The sequence below is a fragment of the Struthio camelus genome, chromosome 2 (genome assembly GCF_040807025.1).
Source record: "Struthio camelus isolate bStrCam1 chromosome 2, bStrCam1.hap1, whole genome shotgun sequence".
NCBI lineage: Eukaryota > Metazoa > Chordata > Aves > Struthioniformes > Struthionidae > Struthio > Struthio camelus.
In genome coordinates this window covers 9,446,292-9,469,202 of record NC_090943.1, presented here as the reverse complement: position 1 = coordinate 9,469,202, position 22,911 = coordinate 9,446,292, and the positions used below count along the sequence as shown (strand labels likewise).

At 39.5% G+C, this 22,911-nt stretch overlaps 1 protein-coding gene across 5 annotated transcripts in view; it reads right to left on the bottom strand.

Moving 5' to 3' along the window:
* Window positions 1-22,911, bottom strand: part of DPP6 (dipeptidyl peptidase like 6) — a 581,229-nt gene that overhangs the window by 172,000 nt on the left and 386,318 nt on the right. For all 5 annotated transcript variants that reach the window (XM_068934271.1, XM_009682036.2, XM_068934270.1 and 2 more), the window contains exons 2-3: window positions 15,546-15,660; window positions 6,591-6,689 (exon numbers count right to left, since the gene is read on the bottom strand). In XM_068934271.1, the coding sequence (XP_068790372.1) occupies window positions 6,591-6,689; window positions 15,546-15,660 (214 nt within the window). The remainder of the gene's footprint in view (window positions 1-6,590; window positions 6,690-15,545; window positions 15,661-22,911) is intronic.

Here is a 22,911-nt window from a genome sequence, read left to right as displayed (position 1 = left end):
CCCCAGCTTGCTCCTGCAGATTATATTAATTTTTAAAGGAGTCAAACTGATTTCTCATTTCATTCTTTCTAACAGTAAAGAACAAAACAGCCACATGGCAGAAATGCTCTCCTCCATGGCCTATTAGAGCATGCTAAAAAGCCATTAATTGCAGAGTTTTCTGTCTAGCACGTGGGTTAAAGGCAGGGAAGGAGCTGATTTCCCTTCAGTGCTGTCAGACTATGCATCTGGTGAAATCCCTGAAGAAGGTAATCCAGGGTGAGGTCGAAAACATAAATTATGGTTCTAATGGTTTAACAGGTTCCTCCCTTCTTCCCTGCTGTAACAGTCTAGACAAAGCACAGGCCCTTTATTTGTTCTGCTTTGGTGACATGGGACATCAGCAAACCCTTTAGACTGAGAATAGCAATTAACCATCTTTAAAGCACATGGACACTTCCGCTGCCACCAACACCACCTGAAAGTTTGCTATGTGCTTACTTAAACAGCGTCTGTATGTTCACTAATCACAAACAGCAGTTTCCAAATGCCACCCTAGCTACTTCTGCACATGGACATGTGTACCCAGCACTGCCACGTGCTCCTAAGCGTTGCTAGACCAGAACCTTCCTTCAGTCCTGCCCCCTTCTTTCCCCTAATCAGCGCGGTGTTTTCCTTTACTGCTGTCTTTACTTTTGTCCATACAGCTCTTCTAGCTTGCAAGGATCTGTAGTGTCCTTTGCAATTATGGGCTGGAAGTGCATTGAAACCCTAAATACTGTGAACAGATGTGCTGTTCATCAGATAACTAGTTGTGTATATCAGAAAATATTTGCAGAACATTTGCAAAGCCAAAGCACTAGCTTCGATACGAGGTTTGGCATGCTAGAATTGGGAGTCGGATAAGATTTCTTTGAGCCATTAAGTCCATTAAACTTGTTCTTCTAAACTATTTTTAATATAAATTTAAAATACATTGAAAATAATTAACGGAGATTTCAGTTTAGCAAGCTGGGAAACAAAGCAAATATTCAATAGAGTAACTCAATTCCATTTGTGCTTTCACTAGATTTATACTAACATTTATACTAACCTGCTTTTATAACTAGATTTATACTAACCTGCGAGTAGTTCCCTGTTTACACCCATTTAACATGAGTAGAGAACTGTGATGAGTGCGTGGCCCTAATCTTGCAGCACCTGCATTCAAGGGTGCTTGCACTGACAAACACCACTTTCCTAATGCAGGTCAAAAGCATACACAAGACTAGAAACTGCACTGCACAAGGAGTGGGACTTTGTTACGCTGACGACAAACTCAAGACAGTGATTTTTCACTCCAGCAGCCCACTGCCTTACCATTTAGATGGTCATTAGTCAGCAGTTAATTTGTTGGCCCTTGAATCAGCAGTCTGGAGAAGCCTGCACTCCAGCTAACCATGTTACGTTTCTCTAATGATGTGATTTTAGCCTTTCAGGTTGTAAAAGTAGCACCTTAACAGAAATCTTTTTTAAAAAATGAAAAATATTAGCACTTACAAAATTCTTGAGATCTACATAAAGCAAGTTATAAATAACGCATTTACTCCACATGCATCTGCATCAGTTGAACTGCATTAGTGCTTTTATCAATACAGTACAATGAATTAACATTGCCCAGCAACAAGCTTAGGGGCATTTGGGCTATCCAAGTTTGTTAATCTGAGCAATATTATTAAAGGTAAACTGAAATAAATTACCTCAGTTACTGCAAGACAATTTTTTCTGCATGGTAAATAAAACATATTAGTTCTAGGTCATTAAATTTAATATTAGACTTAAAAAGATTCTGTAGTGTTATTAGTAAAACATACAGTGAAACATATGTGGTTCAATATTACAGACAAAAGGACCACTCTACTATACTTAGATATTAGTTATTAGTATATTTTTCAGAAGGACTTTTGACATAAAAGACTAAGTGCCATTTTCAGAAGTAAGATAGACATGGAGTGGTTTTGGCTCTCACTGCCAGGCAGGTTTCCAAATAACTAAGTCATTTCTGAAAACGGCATTCAGAACCTTTTGCTAATTTACCCTCTATTCCTCTTTGGGTAAGAATAAACAATATTTTGCCAATGTTGCAGGTTAAGTGAGTGGGCCAGGATCTGTGACAGCTGGGCTTGACTTTCATACTTTTTTAGTCAACTTACTACGACCCTGAGCACGTCCTTTGGTGTTTCTGTGCCTCGGAGCTCCTCACTGCATGGGTATATTGCACTCTTCTTTTCATCCCTTACCCTTTTTACTTGAACTATAACCTTTTTTTGTGCAAGGGCTGTCTCCCTGTGTCTGGCCAGCGTCTAGCACAGAGGAGATGCACTTCTAATTGGAGCCTCTAGTCACCGACATACAGCCGAAAACCCCTGGTAGCAACCGCTGCTATATGCACTCTGTCTTGCAAGTTGCCAACAAGAAGGCTGGAAAATATCCTCCAGGAAGTAATGATGTCATGTTGCACCCAATCAATCGCAATAACCAAGGGCAGTATATTATAGGCTGCTATTATGTTTTTCTAACAGCAATAGCAGCAAAGTACTTTCAGCATGGGCAAAATGTATTTGCCGTTAAGTATAAAGGAAAGAAAAGATAAGCTTAACTCTCCATGAATGGTGTATGCAATTCAGCCTTTACTGCTCGCTTTGGCATCAGGCACCATACTGCCTCCCTGCAAAAAAGGACAACTGATGCTGTGATCCAAAGGGGCAAGGAAGAGAAAATGGGAAGCCAGATTCAAAGCTGACAGAAGTCATTGCAGCTCAGAGAAAGCGTTCAAAACTCGACCTGCTTCTCACGTCATTTTCAGGCAACGGTTACTGTTTTCAGGACAAATCAGACAACTGAGCTGTTCTGCAATATCCAACACTGGCACCTGTGCTTGTCCTGGTTTTGGTCCACTATTACAGGAATGATGCAGAATCGCAGTGAGATTTTCAGAAACCTGAGCTAAAATCATGTATCGGAACCTCAGACTGGAGGAGTATAGGAAAAGCCTAATAATTGTGAAGTCTAATGACAAGGTAATGCGGCACTTGAGAGCGTAACTGATAAGCAGTTAGAGGCTAGACTAACGAGCGGACCATCTGTCATTCACGAGACGACCAACAAAAGGCACGCGCAGGACACTTGTGATATTGTACGGAGGAGGATATGCAAACGAGGAAATGTCCAAATATAACATTTAAAGATGCACAGTATGAAATGAGCATAGTACAGCTGATAATTGGAGCTTGCACGCATGCTTAGCATATGGACAACATAATTATAGTTGTACAGTTAAGGAAAGTTCACAATAGAGGATGATAATAGAACAACGCAGGATACAATGTACTGAATGATGAATAGAGCAGCGCGGGAGATGAGGAATTGAATAGATTTATCTGGAAGAGTGCCACAGCTTGGATTATTTGCGGTTGGATTGCTGGGCAAGGTGGATGCCATGGTGTGCTATCTGATCACCAGTAGCATTTCAAACATCCTGTGCTGTATATCTACTATATATACTACTGTACCATCTTCTCGTCTGTCCTAAAGAAATAAACCTTCACAATAAATCCAGAGGCAAGTGTAAGTAACAGCAATCCCTGGAAAAAGTGGAACGAAAAACAAACTCTGGAGCAATCAGTTCTGGACTGTGAGTGTGTTGCTCCACTCTGGGGCATTCTTACTGATTCAGTGACAATGACAGCCACGGCAGTGGAAGATGCCGAAAGCAGCAGTTGACTGAAAAAACATTCTTTTCTCTTCCTAAACTACTAGAGAAAAATGAAAAAAGGAATTCGAAATTACAGCAGTATCACAGCAATTGTAAGAGGTTCAGACAAAGTTCCATTTTTGGTTCATCTCTCACTTAATGCCAGTAGATTTAATAGCAGTTTCAATAAAAAGGATGTAAACATATCCATGAACCAACCTCAAGTCACTATTGAAAGTTTAGGGAAAACATGCAGTCTTTGCACTGGAAATGTAGTTATGTTAGCTTTGAGCCTGATTCTTATCCCGTTAGCTCCTTTGAAATCAGCGGAATGACATAGCTATTGATCGGATATACATTTCTTCCATTTGCCCACTCCAAATTAAAAAAATGCTTAAACATCAGTGCATCCTAGCAATTTCAGTGAGCTTTCAGTATGGTTTTAAGTGCCATCCTGAATAGAGGTAATTTTCTTTGTTGAAATTTTAACAGTCGGTATAAGATTTGCTGAAGTAAAAGGAAAGACTTTGTTCCTTCAGTGGGTTTGAATCAGTCCCTCACTTACTTAAAAGAACATAAGATATTTTACTGGATGAACTATTTTAGAAGAAAATCACTTGAATGATCCAAATACTCTTAAACGTGCAACATGCTTCATCTTCAGTGATGCTATCACACTCCCATCTTCTGCAGTAATGAAGACGGAAAAAATGAAGGAAATGTAGATGTGAAAGTAGCCAGAATGATTGTATTTTGCAGTCTGGTTTGAAGATCTCTGAATGACCACAATATTTTGCTGTATAATTAACAGCAGAAGAAGGGGAACATGGATCTACTACAGCTATCTAGATTTTAACAGCTATGCTTATTCCCTACAGAGCTTAAACTCATTTTGCCCATTTAGTCCTACTTTTAAACATACAATTTTTCCACAAAGCCATTGCAGCACTCTTGTTGCACCAAGTTTTACTAGTTTGGCTTACACATTTTCAGAGTCTTTCATTTGCATTTAAAAAACTAAGAATTAAGAACAATAGGAATGCGTGCCTGGGAATCAGGGCTACTGGTCTTTTGTGTCACTTGTTGGTGATCTTAGTCAAGATTTGCTCACTTACTCAGCTAGAGAGAGCTGTGAAAAGGAACTATACTGCAAAAATGTAATTAATGTTGTACAATGGCTTTGGGTGCTTTGAAGAACGGCATTGCAGATCAGAGTTTTGCCCTTAAAAGCTGAGTTATCCTGGGGTAAATCTAGAGAATTTCTGTTGGCTTCATGACATTTCTGTAGATATATTAAAATCAGAATCTTAGGTGGTACTAATACAGCAAGAAGACAAATCCTTCTACAATATCAAAACGGGTGTGCACAATGCTACTTTGTATTTTGTGCTTTACAGAAATAATATTTCAGGAACTTCGGAGCAAGCAAGGCTGACTGACGTTAAGTTGTACTGGAGCTGGTGAGAGCACGCAGGAGGAGGGAGAAGGAATTTAAAGCATGACACTACTGAACCCCTAATACAAGTGTATATGGTGCCAGATGTGATCGTAATTGGAAAAACACGGGAATATCGTATCTGTACGGAAGACTGCAGTTTTGAGGAAAAAAACAGCTTATATCCATGAAAAGCTATATTCATCAGAGGGAGAGGTAATAAACAGTTTCATGATGATACTTCATTCTCAGTTCCTACAAAAGTATGTTTAATTCATTATCATTCCATCATACTCTACCAAATAAAAAATTAGCAGCAAAGGTCTCAGTAAAGCACCTCTTCTTTCTTTAGGGCCATTAGGGACATAGTGCCTAAAGAAGAATGCTAAACAAATAATTCAATCCACAGTGCCGCTAATATTTCCATTATCATTCTTCACAAAGAGTGGTTATGGGGAGCTGCGTTCCTCCAGAGTATGCAACCTGAAAAAGAGCTCTGCCTGACAGCAGGTGTGTTTGTGAAGATGTGTATTGTCTGCGGTTGCCTCCTCGCCAGAAGAGCATAGCTGAATTGGAGGGAGAAGTCAGAGGCAGCTGTGCTGAGAGCGACTGGGGAACGTGTTAATTCAGCACAACCCTTTAATGCTCTCTCTTTTCATGGCAGGTATTAAAATAGTTCCCAATGGGCATAACAGGCAAGGAAAGCCAAACACGGGTAAGAATTTGATCCAATTCCCCATTAAATTCTAAAAGAAAGACTAATAGTTTAACTAATAATAGAAGCCAGACTGGAACATAAATGAATGGCATACCAGCAATCATTTTATTCCAGCCAAAGCTTCTTCAGACTGCAGCAAGTTCCAGCGGGAGCTGGAATCCACGTCCACAGAACTGACCTACTCCGGCAAATACTGAGTACGTTAGTTCCAGTATTATTCTGTTTTCCCCGACTAGGAAACGTACAGCTGCATAGGATTAAAAGAGCACACGGCCTGCGTGCAAGAACTGGCCCAGCTGTTGCTGGACCACTGCTTTGCTAGTTCCTTAGCAACGTTTCACCTCTCTGCTGGCAAAAAAACATTCTGATGAGGGCATATAAACCAAAAGATTTGTTTACGGTAAAATAATGCTTGTGATAGCGCTCCGACCGCTTCTTCCGACCACCTGCTCCATCACCTACTGAATTCCGGAAGCTCTTTGGGACAACGACTGCGGTTTTTCACTGCGTAGCCATGAGCCCACGGGAAATTCTTGCATTAAAAAATAGTAACAGAGCAATGCTGCTTGCATATTTTTCCTGAGGAAAAGTGCAATAAGAATTTGAAGAAGGATAGAATTTCAGGCACAGAAGAAAGAACAGAAGGAGTAAAGAAAATAGAAAGAAGGACCCATAGAGCGAATAAATGAAGGGGAGACATCGCAAAGTGTTCACGTCTAACTCACCAGTTATCCATTTAGCCTCTGGGTCATGAATTTTAAAATCAGCACTGAACAGATCTTCCACCGTAATCTTCTTCTTCTGAGACAAGCTGTTATCTTCAACTGTAAAACATCCAAAAGCAAACAGCTTTTATTTCTAATTTCAGATGTATCTGAAAATATAGCAACTATGAATGCCATATCATATCTCCTTTGGAGATGATCCACATTAAGCTTTCTGCCACACATAGGTTCCTTTACATTGTCATTGTTATAAAAGGATCACCTAATAGTTCACGGTTGGAAATCATTTTGCTATTACCTCCTGGCTGTTCATGCCTGCACACAACAACTACAAAAAGACCAAGATATGGTCCAGAAAACACGCGTTTAGACAGACATTGATTAAAAAAAAATAAAAAAAAGTAAAAACAGTCATAGCCTTACATAATTCTGACTATACTGAAAGATACTAAAACTATTCTGAATATTAGGACTATTCTGTAACTACTAGTTGAATCAACAGAAACTAAAAAGTATCCTAGCTTTTAGAATTTATATTTTTATTTCCTTAAAAAATATCACACAGGATTGGATTTGCAGATGTATTTAGCCCTCTAAAGGTGCAGATGGATTATTTTAGAAATTTGCAAAAGATTTTCAATGAGAATTTAATACTTTACTGCACAGACAATTTTTGAAAAACCTGAGACGTACCCCAAAATCCTTAGGTGGTATATATCTGGCCCTTAATAATCTTCATTTTTAGCAAAAGGATATGCAACTACATTTGCAAACACAATAGCAGCAGGCAAACTTGGATAACTTTTTGAATTGAAGAACCAGACTGCAATTTTAAGACTGTGGAAGATCAACTGGTAATGAGCGGTGTCCTTCATTTCATTCACCCTTCTTTACTGTGCAGCACGCTCCCTTTCTCCTGCGAAGCTATACTTACTATGTCCCCTTCTGCTGTCCTTCATACAGTCATCTTAAAGTCTTGTGCAATATAGAAACAACAAGCATACAGATATCAATCTGTATATAACTACTCAATGACAATTTCAAGACTGAAAGTGGGGTTACTTGTAGCTCATGGGGTTGCAGAATTTTTAAGCAAGCTGTTAAACGAGTCACATCCAATGGTACTCTGAGACACAATATCAGGTACATAAGGAAACTCAGGCTTAAAAGTCTTGTCGTCTTTGGCGCCACCTTCAAGGGTGCTTTCAGATATTTTCAGTCCTGGAAGTCTGATCGCAGCGTGCAGTGTCACACACCGAACGATAAATCAGCCAGAGCAGGTCATGCTTCCTCTCACATTTCTTGTGACTCAGTCAGCGATTGCCAAGAGATTTCTGAGGCAAAGCACAATCTGAAGGAAACACAGAACTGATCTCTCTGTTGGTGTATATATATATTATATTCTTATAACAATATATATTTTATATATGTATACATTTTTCATATCTATATATATTCTTACGAGAAAATCAGTCTTATCTAGGATACTGCTGAGACTAAATACTCATGAGTCAAACTTGAATAAAACCAAGGCAGAAAATTAACCACTTGATGTTTACCACAGGTAGCCTCTTTTCCTGTAGCAAAATATCTTCTCATTTGTATCACCACCTCCTCTCTGTTATGTAATAGCTATATAAACCGAACAGAGGTTCTTGGGCCTTTAGTTGACGCATATATGTTAAATCAATGGATTTGTGAGTCTTACAGATGAAGAAGGTACATATTATATTGCAGAATCCTACATTGGATGTTTGGTTAATAGGAAAACAGACTTTCAGTTTCTCAAAAGCTGAAACTTTTTAGAGAAAAACTGAAATCTATAATTTTCTTTTTGATTAACATATCCTTCCTTTCCTTTTTTTTCCTGTCTGTATTTTTGTGTGTATGACAAGCAGTCACTTTTCATGAATAATTTCTTTTGAACATTCAATTTTTTTTGCTGAAAAATATTTTCAGGGAATCTTTTCACCCTTGAACACGGTTACTCTTTAAAGAAACAGATTAAGCCACATTCAGAGCATTTTCCCAGCAGGCCACTACGTGCTTCAGTGTCTCATTACTACAGCTTTCTAGTGCCGGAGGTCTACTGCTATCATGCAGCCTTAAGTATCTTTAACATTGTTTAATACTAAGCTTGCTACAGTGACTGAACACATTGGTAATCAGAAACAGTGGAAACAAACTCCTTGCAGTGATTTATTTGAGGAGAAAAGTCTATTTTATTTTGTTAGTCTGAAGCTCCTGAGCTACCTGAATCCGCTGAAAATTAGCTAAGAATAATGTCTTATTCCACTAAAAGGTGTTTTAATATAAATTATTTTTACCAAAACATAGCATATTCTTAAATGTTCATATTTTTAAACCTGATTGAGCTTTCAATCACACTGCTCAGTTTAGCTTCCAAAGGACCAAAACACACTAATACAAATCACCTGCCAAATCTCTCTATGCAACTAGGTTATGCCAAGTTCTTCGGCATAATCCTATTTATTAAAAGGGAAAACATGGGTCAGAGGAACTCCAGGAAACTGTTCCAATTAGTTCCCATCATGGAGCAAGGTCTTCGTGCTGGGGACCCAGTGTACTCAGGCCATGCAGAGCCCGACTCTCTCAGCCCACACGCTGCCTCAGGCCTACAGCTGGTTCAGGCACCAATTCTCAAGAAGTCCCACCAAGGAAGAAACAATATTCTAATATTTACACCCTATTCCCCCGGGACAGACATAAAGACAGGCACAACTGAATCTCTGTGCTGGAGCTTAGGGAAGGGGCAGGGTGGGAAGCCCTTCTCGTTCACTCTTTCTGTGCAGCACAGAGACAGCCAGAGCTGGGCTGGTAACTCTGTACCATGACAGCAGCTCAAACCGCTGTTAAAGGGCAGCAGGAAGAGGGAGAGGCATGCATGCACATTGGCCTCCATAAAGCATGTTTTCCTCTGAGCTTGTTACTGTCTGCAGCAAAATAATAGCTGCAATTTGTCCTGTAAAGTACCACGGACAACATTAATCTCTGTCACGGGGCTGGGAAGAAAAAAAAATAAAAATCAATGATTCTTAGTGAAAAATTCAGATTTACTGACCTCTCATCTAACACACAGGTCAGCTGGAGCATTCCTTAAGAATGCCTCCTCCATTCCTCTGACCCCAGTGGAAACATCCGCAGAGGAAGAAATGCAATTGTAGGATTTCAAGTTGTCCACGCTATCCTGAGCAACAGCCTTTGAGCGCGCTTCAGTGTGTCCAAGCCAGCTGGTGAGCACAAGTTGTGTTCACACACAACTGTAGAGACCTTGGGTCTTCCTTGGGTTTATGGAGGGAGAGGAGGGAGTGTGTGCCAACACCTCCTTTGCACTCATATCCTCCTCACGAGAGGACCCAGATGCCACGTGTCAACCAGGCCCTGGCTGCAGAGCAGCGTACAAGCAGTGCAGGTGATCAAAGAACTTGGGACTTGAGTGCCCAATTAAAACCCACCAACAAAACAGCACAAATATATGCTAACAGAACAAAGTGAAAACTTCCTCCATTTTATTTTTGTTTAAAAACTTCAGAGGTGTGACAGGAACCTTAAGTGGGTCAGAGTTTTTAGGTTCATCTGTCTGCACCTCTTCCTTGAAGTCAGTACACCCTGAAGGATGTGGGTTGAATTGATAAAGCCTTGTTCTCCAGAACACAAATCAGAATAAAGACCCACAAAAAACAGAACAAAAGGGAGAAGGGTTATAAGTAGACCTCCTTGCCTCTTTTGCTTTTGCAATACCTTTCTTTCAAGCTTCCTCTCGACTCCAGCAATGCGCAGAGGCTGCTTGATGGATAACAGTTTCTCAGTCACCTTTAGGTGCCCACCTTTCTTTCTGTCATCCCTGGGTCTCGGCTACAGTTCAGTGTCATGCTTTTTTCACACATCTCCAGCTATTACCTGCTGCAAGCTCATCTGTATGTCTGTGTTTGTGAACATGCACCTCTCTGAAGGCCTGACCCAGCAGGCCAGAAACCCTTCACACCTCACTACACTTGCTTGATTTCTAGGTAGACCTGATCCCACTTTTCCCTGCAGCAGACCTCACTGCTCCCAAAAGGAAGTGTCCAGGACAAAGCAAACAAGCAGCCTTTCTCCCTTTTGTCCAATCCCACTTTTTAAATGATGTATAATACACATCTGTATACAACAGTTGTGAATAAACAAATTAAACCCTTGCACAGCTGGTCACTGAAGGATATTTCCTTGCTACTCCCAACTAGCAAAAGTCACACTAAGCTCATTGGGCAATGCCTTTGGCTGTCTGACAGCATACTGTGAATTAATGCTCTAAAATGACTACCCTCAGTACCATTTCTGTGAAAAATGCTTCCTTGAGTTTTGTTAAAATTTTAATATGGAATTGGATGTTCTTTCTTTTTTCAGCTAAAGGTCAGATTTGAAAGGAGCAAACTTGATATACATCTCCACAAAGCTTTAAATATCAGGAAGAGAGGTGCAGAAAGTTCTTGCTTGCCTCACTTTCCAAACAGAGGGCCCCAGACAGCAGTATTTTCCTAAGCAAAATGTCTGATGGAATTTGGGGGGTTTTGCATCAAAATTCATGGCTTTTACCCTCTCTTTAACTTTTATAGGTGTGTGTGTGCGCACGTAAAGATTAATTTTTGCCTGTGTTTACACAAATACACACATAACACTTCTAGGACAGGACTCATACAGGTACCACATACTGTGACAAGTGAGCAGCCATCAGCTGGCAAAGGCTCAGTCCCACACTTTTATCACTTATGTGAAGAGCTTCATGTTTTTCAGAGGTAGGTGGAACGGCAGGACTCACCTACACTTGACAGACTCTTTCAGCGCAGGCAATTCCATGCCTGCAGTATATTGTAGTGTAATTAAATACACGCTTTCACCAGTTATTGCTTCTTTGGAAAATGCTGTTCTAGAATATCGAAAGATGTACACATCATAGAAATGTTGAAATTTTATTAGAGTTTTATAAAATAAGACCAAAGCATTAGCCAGCAATAAAGCACTGCTATTGTAATTACAATATCTGCTGAATGCAAAGAACGGTGCTCACAGTTTATGAGCTAATTTTGAGCAGGATGAGTGTCTTCCTTCTAAGAAACTCAAACCGGTAAGAATTTCAGCTTCTCTGAAGCTGAATCCAGAATTAAAACCTTTTTTAAAGCTGTGAACTAATTTGCAAAAGAAACTCAAGGGGATATATAAATCCCTTTTCCTCAGTTATTAAATAGCTTAATCAGTATCTGCTCTGTTAAGCAAACCTTTCCCATTCTCCATTCCACCACTCACTCTCTCTGTTGCAGGAGAATGCCCAGACTTTCACGATGCAGGGAAACCCCACCATCATGATGCAAGATATGGGTCCGGCTAACCACTTTTCTTCGTCTGAATATGGGTTGCAAGCCTGCATTCTGCATTGTATTCCAGACATGCTCTAAATTATTCTCTTTAGGCACTGACGATGTTCATCACTGGTTTTAAAGCATCTACGCATTGCATGCCCTAGTGTAGCACTGCAAAATAGGCCTTCAAATCAATGGCAAAATACTGGAAGAAGAAAGGCTTCCCAGTCAGTGAGATGGCCACTATAGAGAGGCATTAGTGGGGAAATTGAGATAAAAGGAAAATGGATATTGTCCTAGCAGGACAATGTCATGATTGAACTCCAACATTATCATCAGAAGAAAGACTTAAAAATTTTAAAGTACTGTCAAGCATTTTGCTTTGTGCATGCCAGCCTTTATCACCCCACATCTTCAATTAAGCAGGTTTTTTTTTTTTTCCAGTACCACTCTCACACTTGGCAGCAGTTTCTCATGAACATTCACAGAACTGCTTCACTGCCTTCCTCTGCCGTCCCGCTATCCTCTCCTCTGCACTAAATCAAATATTTATCACTTATTTTTCAGTTTAGCTACCAAAGGACAAACACATCTCCTTCCAGTGAACTATTTTATGGCAGGTAAGTGCAGACTCTTCTTCTCCTTCTGGACAGGCTCCTAGGTTTTTCCCACTCCTACCTTGCTGGGAAGTACTATTCACAGTTAGGATTAGCAGTGCACTGCTTGTTACATTTGCCAAGCCAATCTCAATGTCTCAATGTCTCCCTTAACATCGGCTCGCAGGCACTGCCTGTGCAATGAGTCTTCCATTACCCCATGCTGTACTATGTCCTTGTAACAAGCTCCAGGGTCACTGGCCCAGGAGAAGTGAACTCCACTGCTGCCAAGCCACAGCAGTAACTTAAGCTATCTGATTTTACCCTTGGCAGAGTCTCACCATGAAGCAGTCTGGATCCATAATAAAAACAGAGATAATATCGAGCTCAAAGTTTTTGTATTCACATGTGGAAGAAGGTTCTGAAACATCAGCAGGGCAAAAACCAATCCAAACCCAGTCTGAGCGAATCAGGTAATCGGAAATCTCAGAAACCATGAATAGAAATTTTAGCAAGGAAAATGACCTTGTATATTCGAAAGATTTATACACAGAGACTCTCTCAAAGGTGCTATTTGGAGCTGTTGCTTAGTACATACTAATAACCATGTTATTTATGTGTATATGTGTATACGCATATATATCCCAAAGAGACAATATCTTTGCGTATGCACATACAAATATAAACACACAAATATACATGTAAATTTTATGTAAAATACTGAACATGTGCATTTCACATTCCCATTTCATACCACATAAAATGGAAGGTCATCACAATAACTCATATTTACTTCTGTCTTTCAAAATCAGAGCACACTGCTTCAGAAGGTAACTACAGGATCTCAATGCTTAGTACAACTTATCTGTCTAGGCACTTAACCTCAACAACACCATTGCAACCTCCCTAGTCAAAATAGTCATCACTGGATTTTATGTGTCATTTCTTCTACTGAGAAGTGGGAGTAAGATTCAGGAGAAGTCCTACATGAAGTCTATGCTGAGCCCAGAATTGAAACCAAGGCTGCTAAATCCTGAACAGATTTTATTCTGACTCCACACCATATGACATCCTTATAAAGAAATCTTTATTACAGGTGGTCTTGGAGAAAGAAGGACTTCTATTTTAGGCAGTATTTTGGACTGTGCAGGTATGTTTAAACTTCTGCCCGTATATCCGTCTATATGGAAATCTGCTCTTAAGCGGGAGCTGTAACCATATACTTATTTATGCAGTCTGATTTATCTGAACCACTGACAACTTCTGGAAGACCCTAAATATGAATATAGGAATCTAGGATTCAACATTCATTTTTAAAAAGTCTGAACTACCCTTCCATAAAATAAAAGATAACATTTCCATACCTAATGGGGAAGGAACAATATTCATCCACACAACTAAATTTTACCTGATGGGATTAGTCCACAGATCATACCTCAAAACATCCCAGAGAGTACATTTAGATTAATTGCACTGTCCAAAGGTGTTAAATCTGATCTTTAGTTAAAGCAATTTAAAGAAAAACCTTAATTAAAATTTAACATTACTTAAATTAATTACTGTCCGGCATGACAATCAAAAAACACAAATGCACCCTAATCCAGCTGAAAACTCCAGATTCTACCCTGATCAATTCTTTGATGAAGTTATATAATTTTAATGTAAGAGAGAGGTCCCCACTGCACTTCAAAACAGCATCACTATAGTTAATGCTATATCTATTTATATCAGCGAAGGACCTGACACCAAATTCTGTAGCATGTTGAAAACTTCAAGATAGCAGGAAATAAACTACACACAGCATGAAGTTAAATAACCAAAAAGATAACGTAGTGATTGTTTCACTCATTTCCAAATTTAACTCTGTGAAGTCCTGTATTTCCTACTTTATCACTGTCTACTGTACAGCAGGACTACAGAATAAGAGTGGCATTAGAGAAGATAGGCTACATTTGCTGACCTGCACGTCAGTTCACGTACAAGGAGCTCCTATAAACTTCTTCCCCACAACTTAAATCTCATGTTTGTCACCTCATCACCTTATGCTCTTCTTCCCGCTCTTTTCATTTCTCCCCATCTCCTTTCCCCTTCTCAGTTCAGTGCTTTAGATCATGTTGTCCCCTAGGATCACTCGTATGCACTCATCCAGGGAGGATTCCCGTTTCTTCTCTTTCAAATCTCTCTGCAGGGAACCTTCTGCCTTCTGCTACGGTTTATAACTTCTAACCCTTTGTAACACTGAATTATTTTTTCTATGCCTTGTCTTTCATTTGTTTGCCTTTTCTTATCCAGATCACAAGCTTTTCAGAGCCACGAAAGCCCATTATTTCTACTCTGTAACTAGTCTTGGTAATTTACCAGGCTGTATACATGTGTAATAATCAATAATCAGAACGATATCACACTAAAATTCAAGGCTACAACCTCAGCAGCTACTGCGAGAAGGAATTTACAGAACATTGTGTACACAGTCATGTGTACAGAACGTTGCTGGAACCTGGTTACAGGGTTAACCTAAAGAATCTCTCATTGGGAAGTTACTAATTGTTTGCTCTAGTAAAGTGCTATCTATCTAGCACATCCTTATGTGGAACTGATTTCTAAAGCTGAAGTACTAAGTTCTGATCTAAAAATCAGTCAAACATAGTCAAGTGGGATGAGACTCAGGTGCCTAAAGACAAGCATCTAGTGCTATTTTAGACTAGTGTTATTTTAGATGCTAATACCCTGGGTCATCTAAATTGACACTCCCCATCTAGGTTTCGGCAACCGAGTTTCACCCTGGTGTTTTCAGTTCAGGTCCCCTAGTCTTTCAATCAAATTTTAAAACTCTAAACCAAACTACCTGAGAAAGTCTTGAACTCAATGTCACATTAAGCTAAAGAACAGGAAGGGTGATTACTTTGATGTTGACTTTGCAATCAGTTCGCAATCCCTTTGCCCTTGGATGTGTAAAATTACAGAGGAAAGCAGAATGAAAGTGAGTTAAAGGTTATAAATACCTGGCGTCAGGAGTATAACAGAGGTGACAATCAGGGAGCAGATAACGAGAATAACAAGTAAGGCAATTGCAATTCCTTTCCAGTTTCTTTGTGGAGGATTACTCCCCACCAGCTCCTAGAAATATCAAAGGAAAGTGAACATTTAGCAAAGGCGCTTAAACAAGGAAACAAACAGCAAGGTATTCTTGTAAAACTACACCATATGCTCTACGGCCATGACGGTGCAAGCAGGTAAGCTAAATACAGCTCATGCCATTCTCATGTATAGTGGTATTAATTTAGTTCATCCCACATCATATTACATGACCAATAAACACAAGGGGTCAATCAAATGTCTGGTATTTCACTTCTGAGATAATTTTTCCTGCGCAGGAGCAGGCAAACATTGCTCAGATCCTTGGGGGACTGTCACTGCCGACGGCAGCTTCCCTCTACCCCTGATTCCCTGCATGGGGACAGCACAGGCGATGGCGTGGGTTCCTCCTCTGGAGCAGAAGGACAAAAAGGCAGGATCTGCCATGGGTTCCCCAAGGGTGTGAAGACTGCAGGAACCATTATTTGGCAGCCGCTGCTTAAGACCATGTTATATGAGCGCACATAGGGAAAAATAACTAAAACCTAGACCAGAAGGCAAACATGGGGCACTATGGTCTGAAAGCAGCCAGGACTCAGGGTCTGAATGAGGCAAAGGACACACATAGGATACTTAGCAGGATAACCCACAATTCCCACCCCTCCCTCCTGTGCAGGCTCCAGTCACCTGCACCAGGACTCATCTGAATTCACTTATCAAAAGGAGATTGACCACCTCTCCTCATTAATTCTGAGAATAAAGAGCGTTACAGTAACTTTCAAAAGACTTTCATAATAGGACGCCAGAGAGAGATACAGGAAGATAAATAATTTACAGGGGCATGTTTGGAGATAAAAACCAAGGAGGATATCCCCACAGTGACCTTTTCTCTCTCTCCTCAGAAAACCTCGCAACCCCCTCAGGCCACAGCATTCATATGTTAGTACGTCTAAGGTCAGGATGACATGGTTCATGCCTAACATATACATTATATTTAATCATGGCCTTAAAACATTAGAATAAAGTCTCCATCATTAGTCACTGATTGGTTTGACTTGACTATGGTTGTATTATGTATTTTAGCTTCTACATACATAGCCATAGCACTTCTGCTCTCATGACTGAGCTTTTATGAAGTGCTGTGTTTACATTCACAAGATCTTAAATATTTATTACGCTTTATCCCTGTCTTGCTTTTCATGGGATTTCCCTTAGCGCTGTACATTAAATCTGATGTCACCCATGCGCTGAAGCAGCCACAGGAGCTGTGCAAAGTATCAGTGGACTCCACTTTCTTACAAGGCTGAATTCACTCAGCAGAGGTGCTCTCACAGCCAGAACAGCTCTTAATGCTCCTCCTCCCTGTTGGCTTCACTGATTCAGTTCTTCTGAAATCTAGAGCCTTAATTTCACTTCCCGTAACGTGTATTTTTTTTTTTTTAATATAAAAGCATAACCTGAGCTGGGAGTTCTGGCAAATGTCACAGTTTAACGTCAGGAAAACACTAGGAAAATAATGTGAAAAAATTTGTTTTTTTCAATTTTTTCCATATCAAGAATCTATTTTACAGAAAAAGATAATATTGGGAACCTCTTCCTATGCCTTTCGGGATCTAGCCTAACTGAAAAAGGTTATGAGTGAGCACTGGAGAGCTAAGCTGTCAGTCATTAAACATCTAGAGTTTGTACGTCTGTATTTTATTATTTATTCTAGTTCTTGAGCTGACAAGAGAGTTCTTTTCTTTTTGGTAATGGGGTAGAAGTTAATACCCCTACTTCTCCTTACCTTCCTCTCAGTTGCACTTGGATTTGTATTTGAAATGAAAAATAATTAGAAGGAACAAGAACATAGTTTATTAATCTTAAGGAAGAAAAAATCTGAAAAGTAGGTCAGGGACCTTGAGAAGTGCAATTCTGCCAACAAGTAAAAAGCAGGAATACAAGCAGTGGCATTTATAGAGCACCTTCACCCTAAACATCTTTACAAATATTAATTAATTTAGTCTTGCAACAGCTTTGTGAGTCAGGAAAGTCTTATGGTCCCCATTTTTCAGGTGGTGCATAAAAGCTCAGAATAGAGTCTGTGACTTTTCCAGGGTCACATGCAAAACAGAAATAAATCCAGGAAGCAAATCCAGGTCTTGTTACTAATTGGTAGAAATATTTTTCCTTTCACCATAAGGCACAGTGTAACCTAAAGGGACAACAGGAAAAATGAGGAGAAAGTACCCGAAAAAAACACAGTGCTTCTACCCAGCCGCTGCCAAGTCCTAGCAGTTTCTCATGGGCGATGAGGTAGAACCTCAGTAGAGACAGCACTACAGACCTGACAGTAACACTAAGTAGAAAGACACAGGAGGAAGCAATATCCCTCTTATAAAAGCTACCTTTTGGCTACAGTATCCTTCAGCTTTTATGGACGAGATATTTTTTCTTGGTTACTTCAGAACAGAGTTATTCCAGTTCCAGTCCTCCATCAGACATGTCCTACTCTCTCCTTCTACTTTCTGCATAACAAGACTTACACCAACCAATGCCATCGAAGGGTTCTTCTTACCAAAGATTTGGGCAGCACTAGGCAATGAAATATTAATGAACGTGCCTGCGTTAGTCTTCATTCCTATGTCACCATGGAGTTTGCCTATCCAATAGAAAAATCAGTTCTGCAAGTGCAGGCTTCATACTCCTTGACAGCTCAAATGATAATATCCAAGTATCTGCAGGGCAAAATTACGAGGATAAACCCCATCCTCAATAAAAGGGCAATCAATATGTTACAGTCTTGCCCCAGGAGTACTCTAGACAACAAACCACAGCAAAAAAACCATATGCTCCTAATTGCAGGCCACTCCTCCTGCAGTGCAGAGCTGGGGTATAGAGTAGTAGTAAGGGATTTTCCTACTTTTCGAGTCATTGCAGAGAAATATTTGTTCAATCACTCTTGCTTTATTCACTAGGGACTAGCCACAGGTTTGAGCAAAAGAATAGGGAGAGGAGGTATCAAACAGAACGCAAAATGGAGACTTCTTGATATAGCCTTGATTTACAAGGAAATATATGCCTCACGTCTGCCTTTACAATTTTTTAATACAATGATAAAAAGGAATAGAAGTTTACCGGAATTATATGGTAGAGTATTTCGGCAAACCCTACTACTTTCTACTCTTCTAGTTTATAACACAGTTGCAGGTCAGAGTGGGAAATTTTTTGAAGCAAATGCCTGAATTTTATGTTCACCTGAAATGAGTGGAAAATCTTTATCAGGAACCAAGCAAGGTTATAGATCCTGGAGGCAATTTAAAATCTAATACAGCAGTATTTACTTAGCTATGCCCATAACCCCCTATCTTTTTGCATACTCATAAGAATTTGCCTGTGCAAATTAGGTACCTAATAAGCTGTTGCACTGTTTCTTCTGGCAAATGTTAAGGAAGCAACGAATCTTATACGTCTTTGCAGAACCCTGTGCTGAAAAGCTTTGGCCCTTCAAATTTTAGCTCCAGTTACACAGTTGAAACATAGCTCCTAGTTTCTCCTCCAATAGCCTAAATATTAAAAATGTCTACAAATTACAGATCAGCTATATTACCAGCCTTTCCAGTTCTGAGATCTGTATATGAGATTTATGTATCAGCCACAGCATGGGAACAGCAGTCCTGTGACAGGCAGCCAGCCAGGATTAGGCAATATACAGCCCCCCCCCCCCCCCCATATACATAATACATAGATTCAGGTGATATAGCTACACATACACATACACATACATATTTATATATTTATACATTAGACTAGGTTCTAGAGCTGGAGAGAAGGAGCTGTGCTGCCATGTAAAGGCATGAAATGAGATACCCTGGCACGGGAGTATGAGGGAAACCTCCCCTCCAATCCCCCAGAAGCCTCTAATCTCATGTTGAGCCTCCCAGGGCTGATATGAAGTGTCAACTCTAAATTAGTCTTGATGCTTCCATGCAAGACACACAATAAACTGCATTTAAGGCTAAACTTTTTGTAGTATTTAATTTAACTTTAATTCTCAGTAAACCGTGGTCAAAATTATTATCTTCCAAACCTCAGTGTGATAAAAACCTCTAAGTAAAGAAATGCTACCACCAAAAAGCAAGAACTCTTAGACAAACAGTTTACAATAGTTTATCAATGATTGTTTTTTTGAACTAATAGAATAATGTAGAATAGAGGGCAAGAAAAAGCTTTCTGTTAAAAAAAATCAATACAGTAGTTTAAACTGAACATTTAGACTGCTGGTTTCTCCTCCCCATATAGAAGAGGTTTCTCTTCAGCTAGCAAGACTATGTATCAAAAGTTTATAAAGGACACAGTCCTGAAAATAATCCAACAACCCCCTCCCCCAAACGGTTAGGAGTTATAAAAATGAAAGAAGTCATTCATGGACTTGAATTTGATTTACAAGTCAGTTCAAAAGATCAATAAAATCTTGCATTCAGTGAGGCTTCTCCATGCATGGGTCCCAGGGTGATAGAAACTCACACAGATGTTTAAACGTTCAGTACATCAGTACTTTCACTGAATCCATTATCATATCCTAATCCCATCAGTTCTTTAGCTATCCAGTCAATATGTGAGCAAAATGACAATAAACAAGACTGAGAAATTCTAATAGATCCAGAGGAGAAAAACTTTTATTAAAAAAAGAAAAGTATCAAAACTTTAGGTTTCACTACACTGCAAGGAAGCTTACAGGACCATTTTTTGTTTTACTTTCAAAATTCCACCAGGAAGTTTTCCCTGATAAAAAGCAAGATGAGATAAATGACATTTCAACAAAAAGGTAAACAGCTTTATTCTTTCCACAGCCTTGGAAAGCAGCTTTTTTGTTCTTCTCACTCATTTGAAGTCTCTTTTGATGGAGCCACTTACAACAAATCTGCTGCACGCACAGTATGCCTTGTATATGTTAGCACAAAAGTCTTAGGTCTCTCCTATCTGTATTTTTCTTAATTCCACAGTGCGCTCTTACTTCAAGGAAATTACAGCCTCTCTACCATTTCTGATATCCCATGAGCTTGGCAGCAAACTCCCATTCCTTAAAAAGGGGTTCCCACAAGCAGGTAGCAACTACATATTCACATTGCTTCAAGCAAATATCTCGACTCAGGAAGAGTCCCAGAAGATGTTTAATTAAGCCCCAGGTAGGTACAGATTCAAGCAGGTAAACAATGTTCTTCTGAAAAGGCACCTCAAAGCTTTTTTTTCCAAAGTGCAGCAGAAAGGTATAATTTGTCCTTTCTTGAAAGATCCTAGTATGCAGATTTAAATACAGACACCTCTCATTAATCATGGCTGTTAATCCTGAAGATACCGCTTTGTTTTTAATACTGAAATCTGACAGCTTATTACACAAATGAAAATAAAGCAAGAACACAAAATTCCTGCTCTGGTAAAACAGTTCTACGGACATCAGCATAAAAGGAAAACCTTGAAAGAAAGTCAGTCAGTCAAAGGAGTCATGTGCTCCCTGCCTTTCATGGTGAAGAACTAACACAAAACCTGAATGACCTCTGCAAGCAAGCTAAAAGCTTTCAGCCTATTTTTCTCCTTTCGCCTTTGCAGTTTGTTTTTCACACACACACACTTTTTTCGCTTATATAAAACCTTAATTGTTTCAGGATTAGGAAAGCAAAACATGTTATCACAGATTTTAAAATAAGCACACTTCACTGATACTGCATATTAACAATTATAAATGCTACTACTTTCCTCTCTGTTTATGACTGAAAAATAATGCTGTCCACCTGCGGAGTTGACTTTGAAGCCATAAATCCAGATATCTATAGTATTTTAGGACTCTAAACTATGGATCCGTGATGACATATTTTCCTGCCTGTGAAAGAAACACTGTATTGACAAGCTATGGATGAAGGCTGGAAATGCTCCAATCCAAGACGCTGTCAACAAAACTACTTCTGGCACGTTTATTTGAAACCTGCCAAAAAGCTGCCAGCTAGGTGGCCATATTAGAATAATATAATATCTTCTTAAAACAAAAACTCTTTAGGCACAACTTTTTTTTTTTAACATCCATGTCAATATTACTAAATGAAAGAACAAGAATATAGATATCACCTGTTAAGTACTGACATTATTGCATAATGTATTATGTACATAATTACATAAGTATCCACAGTGCACCAGTCACAATTGGCCTTTTAGTCCTTTTCAACAAGGAGCTGCCACTTTTGTGCAATAACAGCAAAATCTATGTGTGTTAGACTGCTCCTTCTGGACACAAAGTTTACTCCTGAAGCGGGTCACACTGCATGCCTGGGCCATCGATGCAACAGGCTTTCACCTCCTTCTTCTGCTAACCTAGCCACCTTCTCCTGACAGCACTAATTTCACCCAGGGACATTCTCCCAGGGAATAGGTTCTCCATTGACGCTTCTTTCCGGGTCGTCCTGCAAGCAAAGATTTAAAAAAAGGGCCCCCCAGGTCACATAGAGACCATACAGGATATGTAAACTGATCTACATCTGCAGGAAATCTCACTGATACATGGCTACACATGCATGTAGGAAAATGAGCTCTCCTCTCACTTGCACAGTGTAAATTAGAAAAATAAATAAATAAAATAAAATAAAATAAAATAAAATGATGTATACTGGTGTGAAATAAAAGCAGGTGCAATTTCTTTTATTGGCTTCAGAGAGGGCAGAATGGGTTTTATAGCAGCGGTGTTGTCAAGTTTCCATATCTGCCATGCTTGCAAGCCCTGCTTCTTGAATTGCTGATTTGCTTTTAAAATTTTAATTAAATAACCTGGGTATGACCTAAAATGCTATACCCATAAATATAGTAAATAAACAATCTTCTAGAAAGCTTGCAAACACACAGTCAATGCAGGAATATGTATTCTAGCTTCATCTCTCACGCTATCTTATTCTGAATTAAAACATTTGCCTCCTGACCCGCTATACTGAGTGCAACATCCCTGGCGAGTCATCTCATTGATTTCAGAATATGGCCCAAAATAAAATCATCGCTCAGGAGCTAAGGCACATCCTAGGAACAATGCTGTCCCTTGTAAAATTCTTATGCTGTTCAGTGGAAAAATAATCCTTCTGTTAATTAGTTCTTTACAATACAAAAATGCTGCAGATTGCAAGTGCTAAATACTACTACAAGGACTTCAGGAGTGGGTACCCCATACTGGTAGGTTATTAACTTCGTGCAGCAAAAATCAAATATTAACCACAGTGATAATGGCAGTAAAGCATGCGTGTAGCAGTGGTTACAGCGGGAGGTTTGCTCAGGCCA